At 45.1% G+C, this 23,931-nt stretch overlaps 1 protein-coding gene across 5 annotated transcripts in view; it reads left to right on the top strand.

Annotated features, from left to right (window-relative positions):
* The window catches only part of LOC119161612 (uncharacterized), a 28,443-nt gene extending 4,819 nt beyond the window's left edge, over positions 1 to 23,624 (top strand). Inside the window, exons 1-3 of one of the 5 annotated variants that reach the window (XM_037414173.2) lie at positions 4,370 to 4,575; positions 12,073 to 12,247; positions 22,455 to 23,624. In XM_037414173.2, coding sequence (XP_037270070.1) covers positions 12,111 to 12,247; positions 22,455 to 22,551 — 234 coding nt within the window. In that variant the 5' untranslated portion in view covers positions 4,370 to 4,575; positions 12,073 to 12,110 and the 3' untranslated portion in view covers positions 22,552 to 23,624. Of the gene's footprint in view, positions 1 to 4,369; positions 4,616 to 7,102; positions 7,253 to 8,533; positions 8,686 to 12,072; positions 12,248 to 22,454 lie in introns of those variants that run through there. The other 4 variants (XM_037414170.2, XM_037414172.2, XM_037414174.2 and 1 more) reach the window with 4 other exon arrangements.
* The last annotated feature ends 307 nt before the right edge of the window (positions 23,625 to 23,931 follow it).

Genomic DNA, 23,931 nt, shown 5'->3' with positions numbered 1-23,931 from the left:
TAACGTGCACCCAAATCCGAGCACACGGGCCTACAACATTTCCGCCTCCATCGGAAATGCAGCCGCCGCAGCCGGGATTCGAACCCGCGACGTGCGGGTCAGCAGCCGAGTACCTTAGCCACTAGACCACCGCGGCGGGGCAAGAAAGTTATTAGAAACACATTGTAGGAAGCCGGTGTTCATTTCCCCCGCAGTCTCGTATGCTGGTCACATGCAGGAAAATATGTCATTCATAAAGTACGTTGCATTGTTTTTTTTTTCGTTAGGGTCAAGCGATGCAATTTATAAAGATGTGTGCATTGACAAGTGCGCCTGCCCCTTCGCCCCTCCCCCCCCAAAAAAAAGAGAGGAACACTTGGTCCTGTGGAAAATAAAACAAAGAAGAAACGTTTGCCTTGAGATAGATAGCCTTGGGGCTATCTTTATTGTTCAGTTGAGGTAATCTTGGGACGAACACGCTTGTTTATCTCGCCCTTATGCCAATAAACACGAGTGCTAAGAGGCTTGTACCTGACGCATATGTGACAATGTCTGGTTGTCGAAACGGTGTCAGCGGTAAGAAAACACTGCTTGGGCTGAAACAAACGGCACGTGGTGTTTATTTATTTATTTATTTATTTATTTATTTACAGTACCTACAGCGCCCGCGAGGGGCATTAGTGTAGGGGGGAGATAACGATTTCGAAATGCAGAAAGGCGACAGTCCATTAATACTGAGTTGAACATAAAGAAATACAGATATATAATAAAGCATCCAATGGTGACACGTAATAAACATTGACGTGTGTGAAGGTACCGCAGCAAGAAAAATATATACATAAAATGCTCTCTCTCTCTCTCTCTCTCTCTCGCACACGCACATGCACACACACACACACACACACACACACACACACACACACACACATATATATATATATATATATATATATATATATATATATATATATATATATATATATATATATATATATATATATATATATATATACAGATAAAAACAGGCGAAAAAAAAAAGAAAAAAGATCTGAAACGTAGATCGCTAGAGAGATGAAACGAAAGTGTAGGCAACTTTAATGTGTGCTCAGGCTACGATAAAATATGATGTTCGAGCGCAGTGGCGAATGTTTCCCTGGACGCAGCTACAATTTCATAAGGTAGTTTGTTCCATTGCTTAATTGATCGCGGAAAAAATGAATATTTAAAAAGGTTAATTCTGGTAGCGAACTCACGCACTTTAAGGGGGTGATCAGTACGAGTAGATATATACGTGTTCAGTCATAACAGACACTTTTAGCCTAACGGAATTGTGGCTTGTGCGAACGCTTGCCAGAATAACACGAGCCTTAGACCCGTACACGGCAGCGCTGGTGATGACATGTATGCAGTGACGCTGCGAGAGATAAAGCTCGCACAATTCTTAAATGTCCGGCTGGGTGTATGTATAGCCGCCTTAAGGCGTCAACGTGCTGTAATTTCTTGACACATATCCGGTATTTGTCTAGGTGCAGGTACGCAAATTGACCTATCTAGTTAGCGTTGTCTCTCCAATTTTATACAAGTCCCTGTTGTGCGATCAGTATTGTTTCTCAACACTGGTAACGCCTTCTGTTAATCGACAGCCGTGTCGGTTAAAAGTGGCACCTGTTATACGTATAATCCACATTTACGCAACACAATCTCCTCAGATAAAGCCATTGTAATGCATTCACGTATAGTTTACAGACGAATATCTGGCGCGGTATTGAACAGATACAAATCATACGACGACAGTGGCCGCGCAAATAGCCCACATACCATTCAGTCAAGCGGTCTTGAATGAAAAAAAAGGGGCCCCGTATCTCAATGTTATACTGCAAATATCGTCGAAAGACTATAGTCTTGCGTCTGGAGAGAGGGAACAAAACGTTTATTTGATGTGTGCAAGAAAATTGGTCAATGGTGGCGCTGCGTTAGAGTGCCTCGAGCGTGCAGTGGAGGCGAAGGAGCGCATGCGTCGTCACGTCACACGTGAGACATGAGCGCCATCTGGCAGTTATCTTGAAAAACGAAGCTCGCGCGCGGCGTGCGCGCCCGTGTCGGAGGTGATAAGGTGTAGAACGCAAGGCGATGGGTAGTTGCCAGCACCAATCTTAGCAAATCGTTGGAAACAGTTGCCTTTCGTGCAAGCGTTGCATGGTCAGCGCAGCGTGATAAACGCTACGGTCCATAGAATTGCTTATGTATGCCTTGTCTAGTAAAATATATACATACAAAATATTGACGTGTAATGGTGCCTCAGATATGCGCAATAATTACTGTTTAATTGACAATTGCACAAGCATGAACGCTGAACCTTGAGCAATATTCGTGGGCGCTACAGATGGCGTCGGCTGTTTGGGGCATCGGGCGGTCACTGCGGTACCTTTTAGGGTGCCGTTAAGAGTGGACAAACAGACAATTGTACATACAGACAGATCAATTTTTTTTTGCGTTGAAGGTGCCCAAGAAAGACTCTCGTCTTTAAAGTACCCGTCGCCAATTTCAATTACCAATGAACGCTGAAAAAATGGTTCGCGGTGGAGTACGGATGTGAGGTGGTGGTCGAGCGAACGCCAGTGCGAGTTGATGGATGCGATTGTCCTGTCTGTGTTAATTTTTTATGGCCTATTCTCAGTTGCACATTTCACCATGTGCATTTACTAATCGGCCTAGTTTTCCATCCTGTCGTCAAAACTGAGCGGATACATGTACCGAAGCATGACGCAACCAACTCGAGCACAATTTTTGCGTTGCGCGAGTTTTCGACAGCGGTGCTCATACGCAGTGATGTTGTTAAGCGGTGTGCTCAGCTTCATCTGTGGGGTTGTCGACGATGATGACGCATTGACCTGGAATCCAGTGAGGTTAAGTATTGTCCTCAATACTGAGTATTCATTTCTCAAGTATTCAGTATTCATTTAGTCATTTAAGATTCTGACTTTTGAGATTCTCGTCAGCTGAATTGTTGCGGTTACCTTTGTTTAGGAGCGGCTTGCTTGCGAGAAAAAGCTGAACAGGAATATGAACAAAGCGGTTGTGAATATTGCCTCTTTAACTGTATATGTACAAAAGGCAGGCGTCTCAAAGAATGCATGCAGTAGTTAGTCAGCGCCATCCATGTTTGTAGGCTCTATATCGTCTCGTCGCCTCTTGACGTGTTGTTTTCATCTTAATATAATACGGGGCTTTAAGCTGTCTGAGATCCGTTGACGTACACAGAAATCGCAATACAGTGGCGCCTTTTCTATTTTTGTCCTCATAGAATTGCGTTCGTTGGACTCGGGAATATAACCTGCGGCATTGTTTTCAGCAGCAAGCAGCCATAGCTACTGAGTCATCTCTGCGTGAACAATCGTACAGATGAATAATGATCTGCTGCTCGGTGCACTATTTACCTTTTTTTACTGTCTGACCGGCAAATATCATGTGCGGATAACATCGGCTTCAACAGGCTGAAACCAATCACCTCTAAATGTTTTCCCTTGCAATTTGATCTGAAAAAGCAAGCGGGACAATTAACTGCGTTCTTATATATAGATTTCAAGGCGTACTGTCTATGCACGGTGTTTGTCTTGCCGGCATTGCATAATTTTCAAAAGCTAAGTCGTTGTCGTCATCATCATCATTGCTAGCTTGTTTTATACTCGCTACAGGATGAACGTCCCTTCCAATGATCACCAACTTAATCTGAGTTCCAACGGTGATGGCACTCAGTACAAAGCCCGTGTTCCATGGATCTAGATGTCACGCATATGACGTATATAGCGAATAAACCTATTTTGAAATAGGCGTTGAAATGGGGATGGAGATGCGAACTATTCAGCCACAGGGGCTGGTATGTCAGACACGTATCGCGAACTGAGGAGGAGGAAGAAGGAAATAAGTTTCCTTGGCGTTCACTCGTTGAGAGAAAGGTTTTTCTGGCAGGACCATTAACGAGAACGATAACTTTCGTCACTCTAGAAATTTTTATTGTTCAGTATGCACCAGGGTAACCACACAAACAGAGCCCGCGATCAGAACTAGCCTCCAAGGTTGTTACCTGAATGCGTTTGACAACGGGCGTACTTGCGAGTGGCCTTCCTCGGATCCACGAAACACTTTCGTTTAGGTGTGCTTCGTGACGTGCTGACTGCTATATACGTGGCACCTTGGCCCGGTCCCGCGTGGAGCTGGCTATAAGTTGCTCGTGAGAGCCATGGACGCTTCGGAAAGGACATGGGCGAGCACATATGGCGAGTGCGCGGCGAGGCTGCCCGCATGCTCGAGTGCTCCGATGGTGTCGCGCTGCCCACTCCCACCGGGCCGCCATCCGTTCTATTTCCAAACGGGGTCTCCGTCGCCATTCGAGCCAAGGCGTCTGCCATAGGGCGGCACGAAAAACAGCAGCTACACGGAGAAGAGAAAACGCCGTCACACGTGAATCAGCCTCCCCCTCGCCCATCGCCCTCCATGTGGTTGTCCTATTGCCGAGCGCCAGCCCGCGTGACGCCTCGCTAGCCTCCACCTGCACAACACTTTCCCGGTGCGGTTCTGCTGCGGCGTTTCTCCTAGGTAGGCGGCAAAACGGATTACTTTCACATTCCTGGCGTCGGTGAGTGTAGTTCTTCACTTTTTCTATACTCAGTGCAGGGCAAACATTCCTTCCAATAAATGGGGTGGGAGGAGTCCGCGCTTGTGAGCCATAAGTTGCGCGTAGTAAGCACGGGTCCTTCAGCGATCCGGTTCATGTGGTTTAGCGTCAACAAGCTCAACCTGGATTACGACGAATGTTGTAGAGAATCGCTACGGATTAGATCAGAAGTACACGTGTGTCTTTGCATTCACTCTTCACTTGAATGTGGTTTTCAATACTCCAAACCTAAATCTCGGGACCATAGCACCAGACTAATTGCGGCGTGCACTTGCGGCTTCGATTACGACGGTGCTCGTGACTTGACTGCTTTCTCACAGCATCACGTCCTGGCGTTCTCACAAACAGTTCCTATGCGGCGGCGACTTCGCAGTCGTGATCTCAGTTTTTCGCATTAGATTGCCTTATATTCTGGTCACGGCATGACTGACATTTTTCGTCTCGGGCTGTTCGACGAGGATAAGTTGAGGAGCGCCAGCAGATCAGGCACGTTACGATTTTGCTTCTATACATGCGTACAATTACGCGTTTCGTTAGATTAGAAAAGAATAGTATACAGGCTCGGACATTACGGCCACTACAACTCGATTCAACGAAGCGTATGTCTTTTTAATGAGTGTTTTCACGTGATGTGGAGTTGGACTGGTTGTTTGAGCCTCAGGTATAAGGATATTTCGCGCAGAAAGAACACTGCTCTATGGAGCAGCAGGTGTTCGTGCTCGAGTTCTTAGGTGCTCTGTGGCGCTTTTCACGTGGTGTTAATTCCAGAGTGTACGTTTTAAGCTGTTGCTTGCAGTGACATTTTTATTGTCAAATTGTGAGTGTTTAGAATGATCTTTTAACTCGTGCGTCGAGGCAAACAAAAAGTTGTTGCAGTCCCTTCCTTTCTCTGGTCGTGTATTATTGTTTTGTAGGTGAGATGGTGTTAATGGGTCACTCATTTTCTTGCCCTCTAAACTCATATGCTGTAGCCGGACTGGTTTTTTGACCTTCAGAAGCTCAAGTGACCAGCCGACTGAAACTTTTCCTTTCGATGGCAGTATGGCAGTGTCACGTACTCGAAGGGGAAGAAATATTTTGAGCGAGTGCCAGCGAGTCGCATGCTGTAAAGACGGCTGCAGCATTCCTACATGGAGGCGTTCAGCGAACACGTTTTGAGGAAAACTTCGCGTAACCACATTTTACGTTAGTAGCGTGTGAATGAGCGTGATATATACGTCTGCCTCTCGCAAGGCTAGATTAGATCTACATGTTCTTTCTTTCTTCCTTCCTTTCTTTCTCTCTCTTTCTTTTTTTCTCTCTTTCTTTTTTCTTTCCTTCACCAGCACAAAGCCTGTAGAGTGCAGAACTTACCTCGCCAGTGCTTTGTTTTGTACGTGCGGCTTAATTGTTAGGTCAGTGGGCAGAGTGGCATTTAAGTTCACTACATACTAGTGTTTTTGTTTCGCAGTAACCAGTGAACATTGCGACTTGAATCGCAACGCTCGACACGGCCATCGGCGTCGAATGCTTTTGCGTTTATCGCGCATAAAAAACGCTTATCATTTACAGGTAGATCGGGACCTGTGCCCGATTCAACTTGCTACATGAGTTGTGCTGTGACGCGGCGCGGCTTCGTGGCGTTTGATGTTGCGCGACTAATTTGTACCAGATCACACGGAACTGACACGCCACAAAAAATAATTTGCTTGACTTTATACTGTATAAGTACTACTCGCATGCCAGAGGAATGTGACGGTGCGTTACCTCAATTGACGCACACGCATTTTGAGGTCGTGTTTAAACAGTTGCCTGGAAAAGTGTTTTCTTGAGTACGAAAAGTGAATGTTCGTTATTTTTTATGCCTCTGATTATCACCTTTAAAACATTAGGATTAACGCCATGAGGACAAGATAGAATATAAGCTTGGAATATATTTCAATTTAGGAATTTACGCAAGACCACGAGCAAAAGAAATCCAGACAGCTGCACATTAATTCTTTGGGTCAAGCTGAAGCCCTTAAGAAACATCACTGATCTGTGAAATGAAAGACGAGTTATAATTTATGAATGTAATAATGAGCAATTGATGCTCGCCACATTTTTCGAACTATTGATTGAATAATTTTTTTCTTCTTGATTACTTGCGAACTGTAATACTGTTTTGCCGCATGTTTGGGATTATGTTGATTTAGTGTTCAATCGCTACCGAGCTCGTGCAGTTACGAAAGTTTTTCAGCTGGCTCCACTGCGTTGACTCGATGCGTTTCTTTTCGTAGCCGTGTCGTCGCGAGGGTAGAAATTCTCTGGACTTTCGCCAGAGCGTGGGAACACTGCGTTTATCTTTAGACCGGATTGGGCCAACCTCCGGTTTGTGCGCGGGGCTTTCCTCTTCAGAAAACATCACCGCAGAGGGGAAAACAGAATAAAAAAGAAACGCTGACAAAAACCCCGTCGCCATTTTCACGTATGTCTATGTGTACGTTGCGACATGTCTGTAGGCACGTCTACGCCGTTAGTGCCCGGAATGTGCCGCTCTTGCAGAATCGCGCTGTGTATAAGAGCGCAGTAAAGATAGTGCACTCAGCAACGCTTACGATCGTTCAAGCAACGAAACAAGTGAGTACTTTGCATAAAAGGCGTGCACGACGTCGGTGGCGGATGATGGCTCTGTTGCTGCTGATTTTTTTTCCCTCCTTCGGTACTATGTGGGTTGCTGCTGAGGCGAATCGCTCGAAAAGGAAGAGCCGGCTTTTTTTCCTGCAAGGTTGCTTACAATCTGCTTCAGAGCGTGCGCCTGCCTGAAAAAAAAAAAAGTGTCTCCGTGGTAGGCTGTTTGTCTTTTTTCTTCCCTGGATTTCTATTCGTGGGTAACTCCGTGGGCTAAGAATTTGTCGGGAAGATATTACGCCGTAATATAGCGTTTGCTTTAAATTCCACTTCTTGTCTCTGTTGTCTAGAGTGGGACCGTTGCTAATTATGAAAATATTTCATACATGTGCCCTTCAGTTGGGATGAGAAAGTGGGCTATGTATGGACTGTTCTTAAATAAAAATTTCCGAAAATTGCTCGATGAAAATGTGAGAGTAAAATTTTTTTCGGCACTTATCTCTCTGCAGACATCATAGTGGCTTTGGAATACGCAAATGACATACTTTGGCGATAAACTTAACCAGTAAAGTTTCTATATCAAGGCTTCAGAGGCCACATTACGAATCGATTCAATGCAACCTGTGATAAAGCTTTAATTTAGCATTTCGAAGCATTTTTGCCGAAATTGATTGACGTTCACGCATATTCACGAAGCAGGTGAAGGTGTTCGTTTGGTTTTTATCGGGGAGGGAGGGACACTAATAAGTGAATGAGATTATTTGGCGACCAACTTCGGAAACGAACAAGGCTCATGCCATTTGTGGAAACTCGTAGTGTACGAAGATTCCTTCAGTATACAGGTTTACTGTTGGAATTTAGAGAAATAGTGCTGCCGCACACAAAGTCAATGGGGATGTACATGCAACAACGGTTAGCCGCCGTGGCGGTTCAGGTGCTCGGCTGCTGAATCACAAGGCGTGGGTTCGATTCTAGCCGCGGTGGTCCCGTTTCGATAGAGGCGGAATGCTTGAGGCTCGTGTACTTATGATTAAGTCACGTCAAATTTTCCGGAAGTCGAAGCGCTGCCGCGTGCGTCGCCTGTTCGTCGATCACGCCATGTATCCAGCTTCGTATTGCGCTTCCTGGTGTCAGCTCCCTCTTCAAGTAAATCGACATAAATCCGTTTCTTCGCACGCCCCGTGTGTGACTTCACTGTAGGAGTACACTCGACAACGCCGGCTGTTACCGCGTCCCGTGAGCGCTGCGCTGTCGCCGTGTTGCCGAGGCCTCTGAACGCTCGGCGCATGCGTGCTAGGCGGGAATGCGGCGCGGCAGCCTCTTCCTGTGCATGGGTAGTGTGTGCGCAGCTGTGCAGACCGCAAGCGACCGTGACGGGTCGGCCCATTGTTTCTCATCAGGTGGACCTGAAAGCGGAAGCTGACTTCATAAAAAAAGTGCCGGTAGGTATACATAGAGCTTCCGCTGGAGTAAAAAAAAAAAAAAAGAAACGCCATACCGGACTTATTATCGCGCTCAGCGATAAGAGTGTGCGCCATATACACGACAGTATACGTGTACTTGGTGGTCGGGGCAATGGAGCCCTGAAGGACAATGGGTGCGCCGCTCGTGGTCTAAGAGAAAGGCACGACTTCAGAGTCGAGAGGGCGGTACCAAACACGCTCCGGTGTTTTTGCGTGTCTCGAAATGGCGTCTTTGCGATGGAAGAATTTCGATTGCTTTTGATTGAAATAATTTTATTTATTTTCACCTCGTAAATAGCCTGATGTACTATGAGAAAGGATGGCGGAGTGAGAGGTGCATTAAATGCAGCTTTCACTTCGCCCCCACTTTCAACGTAGCATTCGCAGTATAAGGTTATGTGAGAAGCTACGCATATTTCCACCCATTGCATTGGATATAGGCAATATGCATATATATATGTATATATATATATATATATATATATATATATATATGTATATATATGCATATATTTTTATATATATACGCAGATTATGAAAAGTTTGGCTTCGGTTGCCGTAAAATTGAGGGAAAATAAGTATACCCTTCTAAAAAAATGTTTATTGGCAACGTTTCGATCGGAGACCGATCTTCATCAGGTTGTGATGAAGATCGGTCTCCGATCGAAATGTCACCAATAAACAGTTTTTTAAAAGCGTACATTTATTCCCCCCCCATATATATATATATATATATATATATATATATATATATATATATAGCGTAGGAAAACAATAGCTTGAACGTGGTCGCGCAATATGTCACTGATATTTCGGTTCTTTGTAGCAAGTTGCAAAAAGAGTAGCTTGCTGAAGCTATTGAGAAGAGAGATACGGTACGCCCTTTCACACATTTCCTCTTTCGCTTGGCGTATAATCGTCATTTGCTTAGGCTTACTTTTTTCTTTTTATGTGTTTGTGAAAGGGGCAGGTGGACGTGGATTACCTTCCTTTATTGCCTATAATCACCCCTCCCTTAACATCCCTGCCGTCTATATATACGAACAAATGCAAGCACGAGGTTAACAGCCGACTTCGAAAGCTAATGCACGAAAATCGCGAAAGTAAGATTTTCTTATGACCGTAGGCATGCTCAGGGTTCCCCTTCAAGAAGTGGGGGGGACGAAGATTTTTTGTGGCGCCCACCTCCCCTATTAAGTCAATGTATGGCTAAACTCCACCCCCCCCCCCCACCTCTTTAGGTAACCAGGCGGGAGGAGAACCAGCAGGGCCTTTGCCTCCCTTTGCCCTGTGCGTGCACCTTTGCGTTTGACCCCACCACAGTCGCTAAGAATGGAGTTTCTTGAAGTGCTGATTATGTTTAACGGTCGAGCACTGTCTACGAGAAACTCCACAGTAAGCTGCTTGGCATTATTTCAACCATTCGGTGATCACTGACACTCCTCCGAAGTGCACAATAGCTATATCGCTTTCAGCTCTCATCGGAACATGGTGGAATGTAGCTTGTAACTTAACCTTCGACCAAGCGAGAGAGGCAGTGATCTAATCGTCATCGTCAGAACTACGGGAACACCATTTCTATTGTATACATATGAATCTTCTTAAATTACATCGTGCATACTTGAGAATCAAAACGGCGTCTCCTAGTCCCCGTTGTGAACTCTGCAGCTGACAACAGCGTCACACAGCTGTTATGTGCAGGAACAGTCTGCGAGTGATCTTATTTAGCACTGTATAAAGGTATCTGTAGTTACACGGAGGCATACGAGGCGAGCCTTTGGGTTTGAACTGTGGCACGTTCATGACCTTGTGAATTTTCCGGCGCTTTTGTCGCGACGTTGGCACGTCGGTAGGATACCGGCTGCTAAACGCCCCAAATTGCACAGGGGCACAGCAAAGCAGATACGATCATCAAAATTTGCCATTCGCTGCCTTGGCATCATACTCTAATTCTTACACTGCATCATATACCAAAGTTTGAAACGTGCTGGCCGACAAGATCGTCTTACTGAAGCATTATTGAACGAAAAAAATAAAGCCGTACGGATCCGCAGTAATGCCTTATAACGTCAACATTTCAAAATAATAAAATAAGTGCAATGTTTCATCTGCACGATCACTCGCACTACTACTTGTCCGTGAGGATAAACGTTTGTTGGTCAGTAAACTTTGCGAATATTCAAAATGAGTTACATTTTAAATGCATCATATAGATTTTTGTAGCTGTATATTGAATCCGATTTGAAACCTGTACCATAATGTGCGACAGCCATGCTTTGTAGAGTTTCACTGACGATCACGCGCGCTTTTCGATATCGAGAATGAAGCTAGTGGTTGACTTGCATGATTTGGAAAACGTCTAGTGGTGCTTCCGAGATGCGACTTGTTGACGATATTACGCAAGATGCAAGGGCGCCGTCCCATTGGGCTGTTAAACTGTCAGTATATGCCGACGTGAAATCAACAAGGTCATGAGGTGTCAAACGTACCAACCCAACGTTTAATTGTTAAAAGTAAACTGTAACCTCGTGAACAGCCCAACATAGCGGCACTGAAACCCGCAAGTAAGGTAGTCTGTAGGCGGGTGGAGAGAAATCAAGCTCCACGTATCAAAAAGTATCAAAAAGGGGGCGTTCCATGAAATGGCAATGGAAACTCAGCCTGTATCCAGTATGCCCAAATTTTTCTTCCCTAAATGGGGCCGATAGGCGATAATTGACGCACACACGCACAAAAAGAGACAGCGCTAACCAAACCGACAACGAAAAAGTTTTCGCAGGAGCGCTGAAACGATTTTGCCTCTATTGAAAATAGCAAACTCATAGGATGGAGGCATTATGCATTGAATATGCACTATGGCATCAGAAAGTTTTGTGCGGCCCTTGTCGCAGTCCCAATATTTTATTTTTATTCATTGAATTGTACTTATTCAAAGTATCTTACTGGCCTCTTTTTGGGGCGCTTCGTGAGAGGCGAAATCATTTCTATATGGTAACACACAACCACAACTTAAAACAGTGCTTACATATGTAAAAGTTGAAATGTATTTTTTTGATATCGGGCTGCTCCTAACATATACGTTGTTATCTTATAAGTGTATTACAGAGCCTCGATTCGGTCTCATAGGAAGACTTTTCAGAACTTTCGGTGCTCTTTAAAGGGATCAGGTGAAGCACACCGCACAACTTCATTGTTGCCCCTCCGCAGAGTAGAATGGACGTCTGGACGACTCTGTTCACCAATAGAGGGTTGCACCGGCGTCGCAGAAGGGATTTTGTAAACTATGCGTTCGTAGTTCTCTTCATGAACTCGAAAGGAAATAAAGAAAGCAAGCGAGCTCACCTCATGGCTGTTGTCTGGGCGCAGAAATCATCAGTGAGTGAGCCTTCGAGACCCGCCTGACGATGAGCTACCCCCAGCAGAACCCCTACTACCCGCCGCCTCAGCCAGGATTCCAGATGCCGCCACAGGGTGGATACTACCCGCCTCCGCAGCAGCAGGCGCCCTACTACCCACCACCGCAGCCGCAAGCCACCACCGTGTGAGTATCGGTATTTGATTTAGGAGCCAAGCTCCTTAGGCTCTCACCATGTCCGACCATTATCGTCGAGGCTCACCCTTAGTCGAAGCACAGGTGCGAAACATCTGTGCGCAATACCGTCTACAGAGCGTACATGGCGCGCATATGGTTTAAAACATTTTCATAAACATTCTCTATATCGTTTATTATTTCGTCAATGGAGCTTGGCGCCATCATCGGCATTCTCTTCGTGGATCTGCAGCCATTTTCAGGTGTGTATCTCTATGGAGTCCCGGTTCATCGTCCATCCATTCTCTCATGATGCATGTTGGGGCAGCATGGTTGATGTATACAGGCCTAACGCAACAAGAACGCTCAAGACAAGTGCGAAATAAAGGAAAAGGTCTAAAGTAATATAAATCACAGAAATAACGAAGAATTAATTGCAAAGCAATTACCTCAAACTGTCAGAACTCTTCTGAGACATCTGACTGATATCCGGGCCTTGCAAGAGAGGGCACTACCGCCCCGGCAAGCACGTGATTGTCAAGGGAATCACTGAATCGCCCGTGCGGCGCACTTCCACACGTTTCGCGTTAGTGGAGCTGCATTAAAGGGGCCTTCTAACACTTATCACGACCTCATTGTTTCACTTGTTTTTCTAGCCATGGTTGCGTCGCAAGAACGGCAGTGATAGGGGCACGCAGTGCAAAGTTATTCGGCGTTCAGCCTCAACTCTATTTTCGCGGGCTCACAGGACCGTGTTTTCCTCGCCCTGTGATGTCGGAAGGCTGCCCAATGAAATGAACTGAGAGGCTTACCGTAAAGGAAGCTTGCATGCCATATTATCCGTTATTTTCGACGCCATTGCGATGCTAACGAATGGGTCTCCCAACCTCTGCCAGGGGGCACTGCGTCGCGCGCGTTTCGCCGCCTTTGAAAGCTGGTCGCACGGTACCCCGCTCTCGCCTTCTGCCTGCGCCATCTCGGCACGTTCACGCGCTCTGCACGCGCTGTTATCTGGTCGCCCTCCGCGTGCAGCGTCACCTGTGACTTGCTCCGAAGGTTTAAAAAGATGATAAAAACTGGTGTGAATCTTATCAGAACCGAGAGCGATTAATTGACAACCTTTGCGGGACCAAGAAAGTTAAACACGATGTCTTTGAGCGATTGCTATGTGAATGTCGATGGTGAACAGCCGGCTTTCTGTGACCTTAAAAGTGAGGTGATGGCGCGAATTCTATATGTATGTTACCGGTAAAACGCGCATTTGCTGCGGCTTTCGTGTCTTCTCGGAGCTGTCGGCAATCTAGCGGATTCACGTGCATTTGTATATAGCGTTCGAATTTCTATTGTTTGAATGCCAAGTTTGTCACGCGGATTTCAATTTATTAGGATGTCTGTGTGAACAGACTAAACTTACGTCTGCCCTATTCAGTCCCTGGCTCCATTTCAGTGCGGTGGGTTCATTTTGATAAGAGTTTCACTTTTGCTGAGGTTTTCATCGGATGTTAACAAAGTCGTATCGTAAGTTCAATGACACCTTTGATTTTTGCAGCTCCTTTGAAAGTATAACGATGCGCGCAAAAAAAAAAAGTATTTTATGCCCACTTCGACCATGCAAGTTTCTTTCAGCGTATGCTTCATTTCGAATACCCACGCTTGATCACGCAGCGTGTTCACTGATTCGAATGTAGATTAGGTTGTTTTGACAGCTCGTTTAGTCGTTGTTAATTATTGATACGAGGAGTATAACGTCCTAAAACCACTATATGATTATGAGAGACCCCCTAGTGAAGGGCTCCGGAAATTGGGACCACCTGGGGTTCCTCAACGTGCACTCAAATCTGAGCAAAAGGGCCTACAACATTTCCGTCTGCATCGGAAATGCAACCGCCGCATCCAGGATTCAATCCACCGATCTGCGGGTCAGCAGCCGAGTACCTTAGCCACTAGACCACCGCGGCGGGGCGTTTGGTCGTTGTCATATCACACAATACTCATTAGAACCGCGCATGTTCTTTAGTAGCGCCGAGATTTGCCCCTGATCACCGCGTCAAATTTCGTGAAACCATAGAAAATTTGATATCTGTCTAGGTTCTTTTTTCAACCAGTTTTCATAGCGGCAGCTGTATATCACGCGCGGCTCAGGTGCATGCAAGCACATATTTTACGTGCCATAACCATCATACCATTAGGAGGCACGCCGTGGTTTGAGACTCCAGAGTGATTCTGGCCACCTGAGTTTTTTTTTTTCGGGCACCTAAATTTATTTGAAGTGTATACGGCGCGACGAAAACGGACAGAGGGTGCACACACACCGAGTGTCACTTCTGTTTACATTGAGCGTCATACCACCGTACGCTTGAAACATGCAACACCAACACGCCCTGTCTATCATTCTTGCACCAAAATCTGAGCGCACTGTTACTGCGTTTCGCTGCCATGGAATTGCAGCTGGCGCATGCGGGAATCAAACTCTTGACTTCGATCCTAGCACCAGAACACCACATCATGCGAACTTATCGGCGGGTGTTGCTTGCAAGAACTGTGCATATAAACGCTCAGCGCGAAACCGCAGCACAGATCTGTTTACACTGAGCGGCGACGAGAAGTCTACAGCCATCGGCTGAATAAAACACTTGCAGGGCTCACAGTACGGTATTTTAAGCGTATTAAGCCAGCAAGCTCCACCGCTTTCGCACTTCCAATGATTGTCTCGGAAAGCCAGAGCCCAATTGCGAAATAAGCAGTGGTTGTCTATTTGCTGTAGTTTCAGTTAACAAACACGCTTTCTTAAGTTCGGCCATCGCGTTTCTTCGGCCATAAATTCGGTCGTCGCGTTTCAAGTCACAGTTTATAGTACTATTCGGCCATCGCTTTTCTTCGGCCATAAGTTCATCCATCGCGTTTCTTTTAGTTAATTAATAGTTTGTAATACTGTGCACGACAAAAGAACTTTCAAAGTAACGAGACCGCGGAGTAACGGCGAACTGCCATAATCCACTCTTGACGCATCTGCTTCTCGCACTGCTTGCACTGAAAACGGTAGAACTCGACGGACAGTTTTCAGGCCTTCGTCATGTTTAAACTTTAGTAGCAGCTCACAATGCAGCAGTAGTGCGTGCCTGTTTTTCAGAATGACGAAGGAGCGCTGCCCATAGCGTGCGAAATGCGAGATAAGTGGTCGAAAGAACTCGCTTTTCATGCGCGCAATGGGGAAAGCCCAGCAAGCGCGGCCCGTCCGAGCTCCCGGAACTTTGCCCTCTTTCCGCTAGGGCGGTGAACGGCGCTGCGCAAGCTTAAGCGTGTTCTCCCTGTAACATGGTACTTGAAAAGGGAACGACACGTGAGAAACGAGGCAGCTCGCGAACGTTTGTACATCGTTTTGTAGCGTTACTGGCCTTTCTTTTTGCGATGGCGTCTATATATTAACGCTCTGAACATTTTTATTAGTTTCTTTAAACAACGGCACCTGGAGCGTTCCCGGTGCGTTTCCTCCATCACCGTAGAGTTCGGTGCATTCTTTGACCGGCTGTACAGCTTTCAAGCTGAAAAATTTACGCAGCTTTATTTCCTTCAGCATTCAGTGAAAAACCGTGCTCAAGTAAAAAGAAATGCAAGTGTAATTGCTATTTCGATGCAATGCCGCGTTTGCATTTAACATTACCTTTAATAAATCACAGGCCTGCGCCTTCCTTTGTCATTTGCGCTCGCAATAGTTCTGGTGAGCGCCACTGTATGAGTTATGCAGTCAGAACCAATGTTTTCAAGCGTTAGAGGGTCCCTTTGCGCAGCATCTGGAACTACAGCGACACCTCCGTGAGAACGGTATTAGCGCGGTCGTTTCTCTCACGAATAGCTCATGCGAGCAGTATGGGATATTCAACAACCAGAGAGTTAATATTCGAAGTAATTACTGATAGAAAAAAATAGTGCTTCAAAAAATGTCCCTAAAATAACGTATGAATGAGGCCTTTAGTGTTAGGGCACTACACCAACTCTAAGCTGATGATAGTTTAAGACAAGTACCTGACAGCGGAATTTAGTGAATCAACGAGGATTCGCTTATTCCGTTACCGCAGAGCGTTTCACGCCGGCTGCGCCTTTCGGAAGTTTTGAGCTGACGCAGGAAGTATCGAGAAAAGGGAACCACTCAGCTCCGCAGATGGTGTTGACTCCACTCGCACCAAGCTATCTGCTTGTATACGGCGCCTCAACTCTATAAAACTTCAACACGTTCCTTCGTATGGTATATAGGCGTCTTTTTTACGAAGACTCATGTACGTGATCGCTTCTGGAGGGGCTAGGTTCCCTTTTTTGTTTATTTTATCTTGACGCATGGCTGCATATCGGAGTTATGTTGGCAGAATAAAACAGAGTAGAGTTGCCAGGGAAATGCACATCCACTTTTTAAATGCTGCGTACGTAACATTGCTGGTTATAATGACAGCATCGAACAGGAATGTGTGGCATGTCATGAAAAGCCTTTGGGAAATTGTTTTGAACCCGTTTAGCTGGGAATACCGAGATGCTATTGCTGATATCCTCAAGCACAGAGATGGCGCAAACAGATCGATGCTATGTATTGTACTTTTGACATGGGCATTTCCCACATTTGGAATGTCCATAAAAAATGGTGGTTTCCAATCCCGCTCATAGGTTAAAACTTGCCATAAAGTAACAAAAGAACAGAGATATTCCATGGCTGCAACGAAATACACACCGTTCTGACGAGATTACAACTCGTCAAAGGCGCTCGAACTTTACTAGAGGTACAATTGCTCGTATCCTGACGACGTCACACAAAAAGGAAACGAGCAAACGCTTGGCGCCCAGGCCACCCTTGTTAACGCAGCTTGTTAGCGCGAGACTGGTGCTCTGATCTTGGTAAAAATGGAAAGGCACAGGAAAGGAAAGCTAACATAAGCTTGATGGGCGCAGCCAACGGTTAATGGTGTACACTATATGCGTCGCTTCTATTTAATCTTCCCACAGCCGTTCACTAGAAAGTTCGGCACTTTTTAACTAGCAGAGTTATGATGGGGCTCTGCAGACTAACGTTAAACTTTCTTGCGCTTCGCTTACGAAAGTGAACGACATCCTACCGGAACTGTCCGGGCCAATTTAATCTCGACGGATAGTAATTTTAGGTACGTAGGCACCGTCGAAGCGTTAAGATGTGACGGTGCTGCCTCCGGAAAGTGCTTCTATTCCCCTAGTTTGTTTTTTATTTTTTGTTTCCTGTTTTGTTGTTTCACGCGTGTGTTACATAGAAACAACGCGGTACATCTTAAAAAAAAAGAACAAGAGGGAAGTAAGGTGTGGTGAGAATTATTTGCCAAATGTTGTGCGTGTGTGTTTGGGTTCCTTGTTTTATCATTGTTTTTGTTCACAGTCGCAATCAGTAAAGAATAGGCACCGTTCATGAGAGATTTAAGTGCATTACTCACGCGTCACCGATATTTTGCCGAGTTCAACAGCTCGAGAGGAGCACTCGTTGAACCTTAGTTTGCCAGTTTATTGTATATGTACTTATGTAGACGCACGTTGAGGGCATTAGCGCATTTGGTTAAAAAGGACTGCGGGATTTAAACCATGCCTGTGGAATGAGTGTGCGAGGCTTCCATAGCGAACCGCACTAAGCCAGACCACTTTTACCAAGTTGGTCTCGATCCTCTAGTTCTCCCTATCTCTTTCCGTGTTTAGCCTTATTGGTCTGTCAAACTGAAGTGACATTTGCGTTATTCCAACAAAAGTAATCAATCGAGTCGGTACGGCCTGCGCTCTTGAGATCAAGTTCTCAATACCCCTGTGGATGATTGTGATATAATCCTACAAGCGAAGATTCAAAATGGAAAACAAAAAACTTCCGCTTGCCTTGAAGCGACTGGGATAAAAGGTACGCTATCACGTGTTGATTGATTTATTACTTGCCATTAGTTATCACGATGATCGACTAATATATGCGTGACAATTTTATCGTCACAGATGACAGAAGACGGTTTCGAAAGGCGATGTTCCAAATGCTGTGGAATATGGCAGTACAGGGTGCAGCATCAACATACTATGTCAGAGGACATAGGAGCTATAGCTGAATGTTTAAGTAAACAAAACGTAGGTAGCAGGGAAGCTAACCAGAGGGTAGCTGTAATAGGCGACCCAGCACGAAAAGGCGCGCTATGAAGAGAAAAATGAGAGGAAGAGAGAGAGAGAGAGAGAGAGAGAGAGAGAGAGAGAGAGAGAGGGAGAGAGAGCAAGAAAAGCACGAACAACTTGTATTAAGTCGTGTCGTGTGTCACATCCACTATATCATCTCATCAGCAAGTGCCCAGCAATAGTCTGTGCGCAGAGAGGCTGCTATGAAAAACAATTGCGATATTGCAGGAAACATTGGATTGTAACATCAACTAATTCGCAATAAAATGTGACCAGAAAAAGACGTTGCTTTATTTTTGAAGCTGCAGAATTATCATCACCGTCATCATCATTATCATTGCCTTGATTATGCTCCCTGCAAGACGAAGGCCTCTCCGATGATCCACCAATCAACCCAGTCTTGTGGTTTCTGCTTCCACGTTATACCGGCGAGCTTTTTAATCTCATCGGCCCACTTAACTTTCTGTCTCCCCTTCGTGCATTTGTCTTCTCTGGGAATTCAGTCAGTTACCCTTAATGACCAGCGGTTATCCTGCCTACATGCTACGTGCCCGGCTTCTTCTTGATTTCAACTATGATATCCTTAACCTCGGTTTGTTCCCTGAGCCACTCTGCTCTCTTCTTGTCTTTTAAGGTTACACCTAGCGTTTTCCTTTCCGTTGCGCGCTGCGTCGTCCTCAATTTAAGCTGAAGCCTCTTTTTAAGCCTCTGGGTCTCTGCTCTGTAGGTAAGTACCGACAAGATGCAGCTGTTGTATACATTTCTCTTGAGAGCTAGTGGCAGATTATTATTATTCTAGTCATTTCACTCTCATGATTCGGCTCCACGGTTACTACCTGTAATATGTAGACTTACAGCATCTCGCCACCTATCGCAAAGTGCTGTTTTCTGCCGAGACTGTAGCAAATTACCCTAGTTTTGTGCATGGTAATTTCAGACCTACTCTCCTGTTTTCCATGTCCAATTCAGTAATCATGAGCTGTAATTCGTCTCCTGAGTTACTCATCAAGGCAATGTCATCAGCAAATCGCTGGTTACTAAGATGCTCTTCATTAACTCTTAGCTTTAACTCTTCCCTATTTGGGGTCCTGAAAACCTCCACTATAAATGCGGTGAATAGCATTGGGGAGATCCTTTCTCTCTCCCTTACACCCTTCTTTATTGGGATTCTGTCACTTTGTTTATGAAAAACTGTGGTAGCAGTGGATCGTCTGTATATTTCTTCCAGTATGTTTATGTAGGGTTCTACGATGCCCTGATTCCGTAGTGCCTGCATTACTGCTGTTGTCTCGATCGAGTCAAACGCCTTCTCGTAATGCATGAAAGCTATGTATAGGGATTGGCTGTATTACGCGCACTTTTCTATTACCTGATCGATAGTATGAATATGGTCTGTTGTGGAGTAGCCTGTACAAAATCCTGCTTGGTCCTTTGGTTGATTGAAGTCCAATGTCGCCTTAATTCTATTAGATAATAATTTTGTTAATAGTTTGTAGAGAATGGACTGTAAGCTGACCGGCTTGTAATTTTTCAAGTCCTTGACGTTTCCTTCTTTATGGATTAAAATGATGTTGGTGTTCCTCCAAGATTCTGGTACCCTTCCCGTTAAGAGACACTTCTAAGAAATGTGTAGTATTTAAGGGTGATTTACAATGTGGCGCTTTGTATCGCATAAAATAAATGTAGACAGCCTATGTAAAAAAGGCATAGTTAATGAACTTATCTTCTGTAGGATTTTAAAATATAACGCAAGGGTAAAACTAACAGAATAGAAAGTTGGGCTAGCTGGATATGCATGGTATAACTGTCAGTTCAAACGCACGAATAAACAAAAAGGAAGAGAGGACAAACCAAGATCTGTACGCTGGCAAATTGTACTTATCTACATAACCTTTGTTAGTTTATTTTTTCAAGGAAGTGTGCGAGTTCCTTGGTAAATCCTTGTTGGTGGAGAAATGGCTTACAAATTACTTCATTAGAACTAATTTGTACCATGCCTGTGTTACTCAACTCTGTCATAGATTGCATTCTGGCTTCCAGTGCAAGCATGGTAGAAAGACACGCTTAATACGCAATGTATAATTTATAAAACATGCATGTTTTTCTTACTCTGAAACAGGGCACGCCCAGTTTAAGACATATTACACTGACCATGCTGCTGCCCGCCCGTGGTTGTGTAACTATAGTCAGACAGGGAAACAAAGACCCGATCAATAGAAACACTTGTCCACTTTCATTTCGTGTGAACCAAGCTCACACCGGTAGTCAGTACTCCTATATGGTATGAAATTGTTGTTTGCGAGGTGCTCAATTTTCGCGGGTTACCAATTAAGACAAGAACTCTTGAGCATTAGAGCAAACAGGCAAACTTACGATAGTAAATTTCAAGTTTCGGTCTAACATTGCCAACAGCGCAGACACAGAACGAAGGCTGTAGATGGTACTGGCCCTGTCTGCATGGTCTTTGATCTACGTTTGTGCTGTTTACCTTACCATGAGCTCTGCTGATAGATATATACTGAAATGTATGTCCTATAATGAATACGCCTTGAGTTCTATTGTCAAAACATTGGTGCCACCGACGTTCGTTTTAACAATTTCTCAATAACAATAGTTATTATTGAGAAATTGTTGAAACGAACGTCGCTGGCACCAATGTTTCGACAATATAGCTTGTATTCGTGCGGGAGGAAGACTGAATGACGAATACATCGTTTGGTGAACCTTCGTCCATGTTTGGTGGATTATTTTTCACGTGATACATTTGTGTTTCCTGCTTTTTTAAAATATTGTGTCGCCGAGCACCCAACTGTCCTGTTTTCGTGACCCGGAATGTAGACCTCGCCAGAAAGCATGCTTTACCTGTTTCCTTGTGCCTCATTTCGTTCGCATGGTAAATCTTGTATGACTAATAATGTCCAAATAAAACAACACCTGAAAAAAATCTGGCCCCGTATCTGCATGTTTCACTGCAAATGTCATTCTTGCGATATTCTTGCGTCTGGAGAAAGTGAACAGACCGTTTATTTGATGTTCTGCGCGAGGAAATCGGTGAATTGTGTTCTGGAGGAGCTGCGCTACAGTGCATCAATGCGTGCAGTGGAGGCAAACAAGCGCATTGAGGCACGTGAGATATGAGCGCTATCTGGCAGTTATCTTCGAAAACGAAGGATGGCGTGCGCGCCTGTCTCGGAGGGGGTAACGCGTAGAACGCAAAGCGACGGGTAGGTGCCACCACCGTGTCGTCTGAGTAAAGCGTTGGAAACACTTGCCTTTTCATGCATAGCATTGCATTGTCAGCGTAACGTGATAAACGCCACGGTCCTTAGAATTACTTATCTGTACCTTCTCTAGAAGAAAGAGACACATACAGAATATTGACGTGTTGTTATTCTGCCTCAGATATGCGCAATAATTGCTTTTTAATTGACAATTAAACATGTAGGAATGCTGAAACTTGACCAATATTGGTGGGCACTGCGAATGGGGTTAAATTTTGGCCGTTTCGGGTATCGTTTCGGCGGACAGACAAAAGGACAGACAGACAGACCAAAATTTTTGCGTCGAAGTACCTCAAGAAAGACTATTGTCTTCAAAATTACAAATACTTACTTATCAGTGGCGATGATACCCGCTTTGGTGAGCGCTATATGGTTTGTACTATTCATTGATTGATTTGTGGGGTTTAACGTCACAAAACCACGATATGATTATGAGCTACGCAGTAGCGGAAGGCTCCGGAAAGTTCAACCACTTAGGGTTCGTTAACGTGCACCCAAATCTGAGCAAACGGACCTACAAAATTTCCGCCTCCATCGGAAATGCAGCCGCCGCAGCCGGGATTCGATCCCGCGACCTGCGGGTCAGCAGCCGAGTACCTTATCCACTAGACCACCGCGGCGGAGCTATGGGTTTTACAAGGTCAGTCTCCTCCTGTCAAGGCATCCAAATCGGCAGTAGCAGCAGCAGTCTCGAAAGCTATTTTGTCCGTCCAACATTAATGAAGTTAAAGCTGAAGGAAACACAAGAGCTTTATTCGTTTCAATGCGCGCTTGCTCTTTTCATGCAGGGTCGTGCACGAAAAAAAGAAGGATGACGATTGCTGGAAGAACTGCTGCCTCTGCACGCTGTGCATGGCTCTGTGCTGTTGGTGTTGCAGTGACTGATGCCTGGGACCACGTCAACATCCGGCCAGCTTGGCTCTACCTGGAGCGAACGGGAAGGACGCTGGTAAAAGCGCTCCAGAAAGGGCGCTTATATTCGAACGACTAGAGAATGGTGTAGACGTCCGGCCCCGCGGAGTCGCGCTGGCGCCGCCACACTGTCGTTCGATGACTACTGCAGCGACGTCGCTGCAGTGGCTGTGGGATGACGACGAGGGTGGCGGTGTGGCACTCCGCTGTGGGGCCATATACGGCATCTTCCTTGTATATTGTTTATCGAGAATGGCAGCCTGTGAACGTCCACCATACCTGAAAGACTTTCCTCTGCGTTCCACCCGAGTGCCCCGAAGGCGACGCGTGTTCCGATTATTCGCTTGTGCAACAATGGCGCATCAACTTTGAAAATTACTAACGCATGCAGTACGAGTAGGGTAGCATCCCGGCGTCGTTTATACATCTCTTTGAACATCCATATATGCACAGATGATTCCCAGTCTCTATACCGTATAGTGACACGCCCAAACTAAGGGGATAATAATTAGGCCGTCCATAGATTTTCTACGCAAGATGTACCGTGGGGTTTTATACTGTCGCTGCTTTTTTTTTATTGTACTTTTGGTACCATGTATATACGAAATAATGTGTATAAACAGCAACAAATTGCATTGCGTCACAGTCTGTTCTTATTCGTGGGATTTATTTAGAGAGCATTCCAAGAGAATCTATTTAGCTCTTTTGGGATATACTATACTGCTTGATCTGTAATATTTGTGGTGTGAGGTGTTGGAAACAGCCCACACATTTTATGCTTAGAATCAAATTGCACAGTTGTTTTTGTTGGCACGCCTATGAAATGGACTTTGTGCACTTGCATGTGGCTTTGAAAATTTTGTTGAGGCAACGTACAGGGTGGATGAGAGCTATTTTTTCTACATGCATGGGCTATCCCTTCATGACACTTAAATATCCAGAAGTTGTGTTTCTACGGGAACACAGACATATAAACTTCGACATATACAAATCATGGTACAATCTTGAAAGATACCTTTCTTCTAATAAAAAAATATGCCTAAACATTTTTTGCCCACTTAATCGACGAGAAAGAGCTTTTATGCGTTGGTGCAAGGAGAAAAAGAAAAAAGATTGTGTGTGCGTGCTCTTTTATGTTGATGATTACGATGATTGATGAAAAGCAAACTGGGTGGTACATACCGCCCAAATTATAGATTGTAATGTACCAATAATTCATGACAGTTCAGCGCTAGCGGGATGACAGCGCCTGCGCCTGCGCCCATAGCTTCTTTGTGATAGACTTATAGAAGGCTCAACGATAGACCATGTTCTAAAAAAAAGAAAAAAATATATATATAACGGTGTTTCGTT

This window comes from Rhipicephalus microplus, chromosome X (assembly GCF_043290135.1).
Source record: "Rhipicephalus microplus isolate Deutch F79 chromosome X, USDA_Rmic, whole genome shotgun sequence".
In the NCBI taxonomy this organism is placed as follows: domain Eukaryota; kingdom Metazoa; phylum Arthropoda; class Arachnida; order Ixodida; family Ixodidae; genus Rhipicephalus; species Rhipicephalus microplus.
The sequence above is the reverse complement of the archived record's forward strand: the minus strand, read 5'-3'. Positions and strand labels throughout refer to the sequence as shown.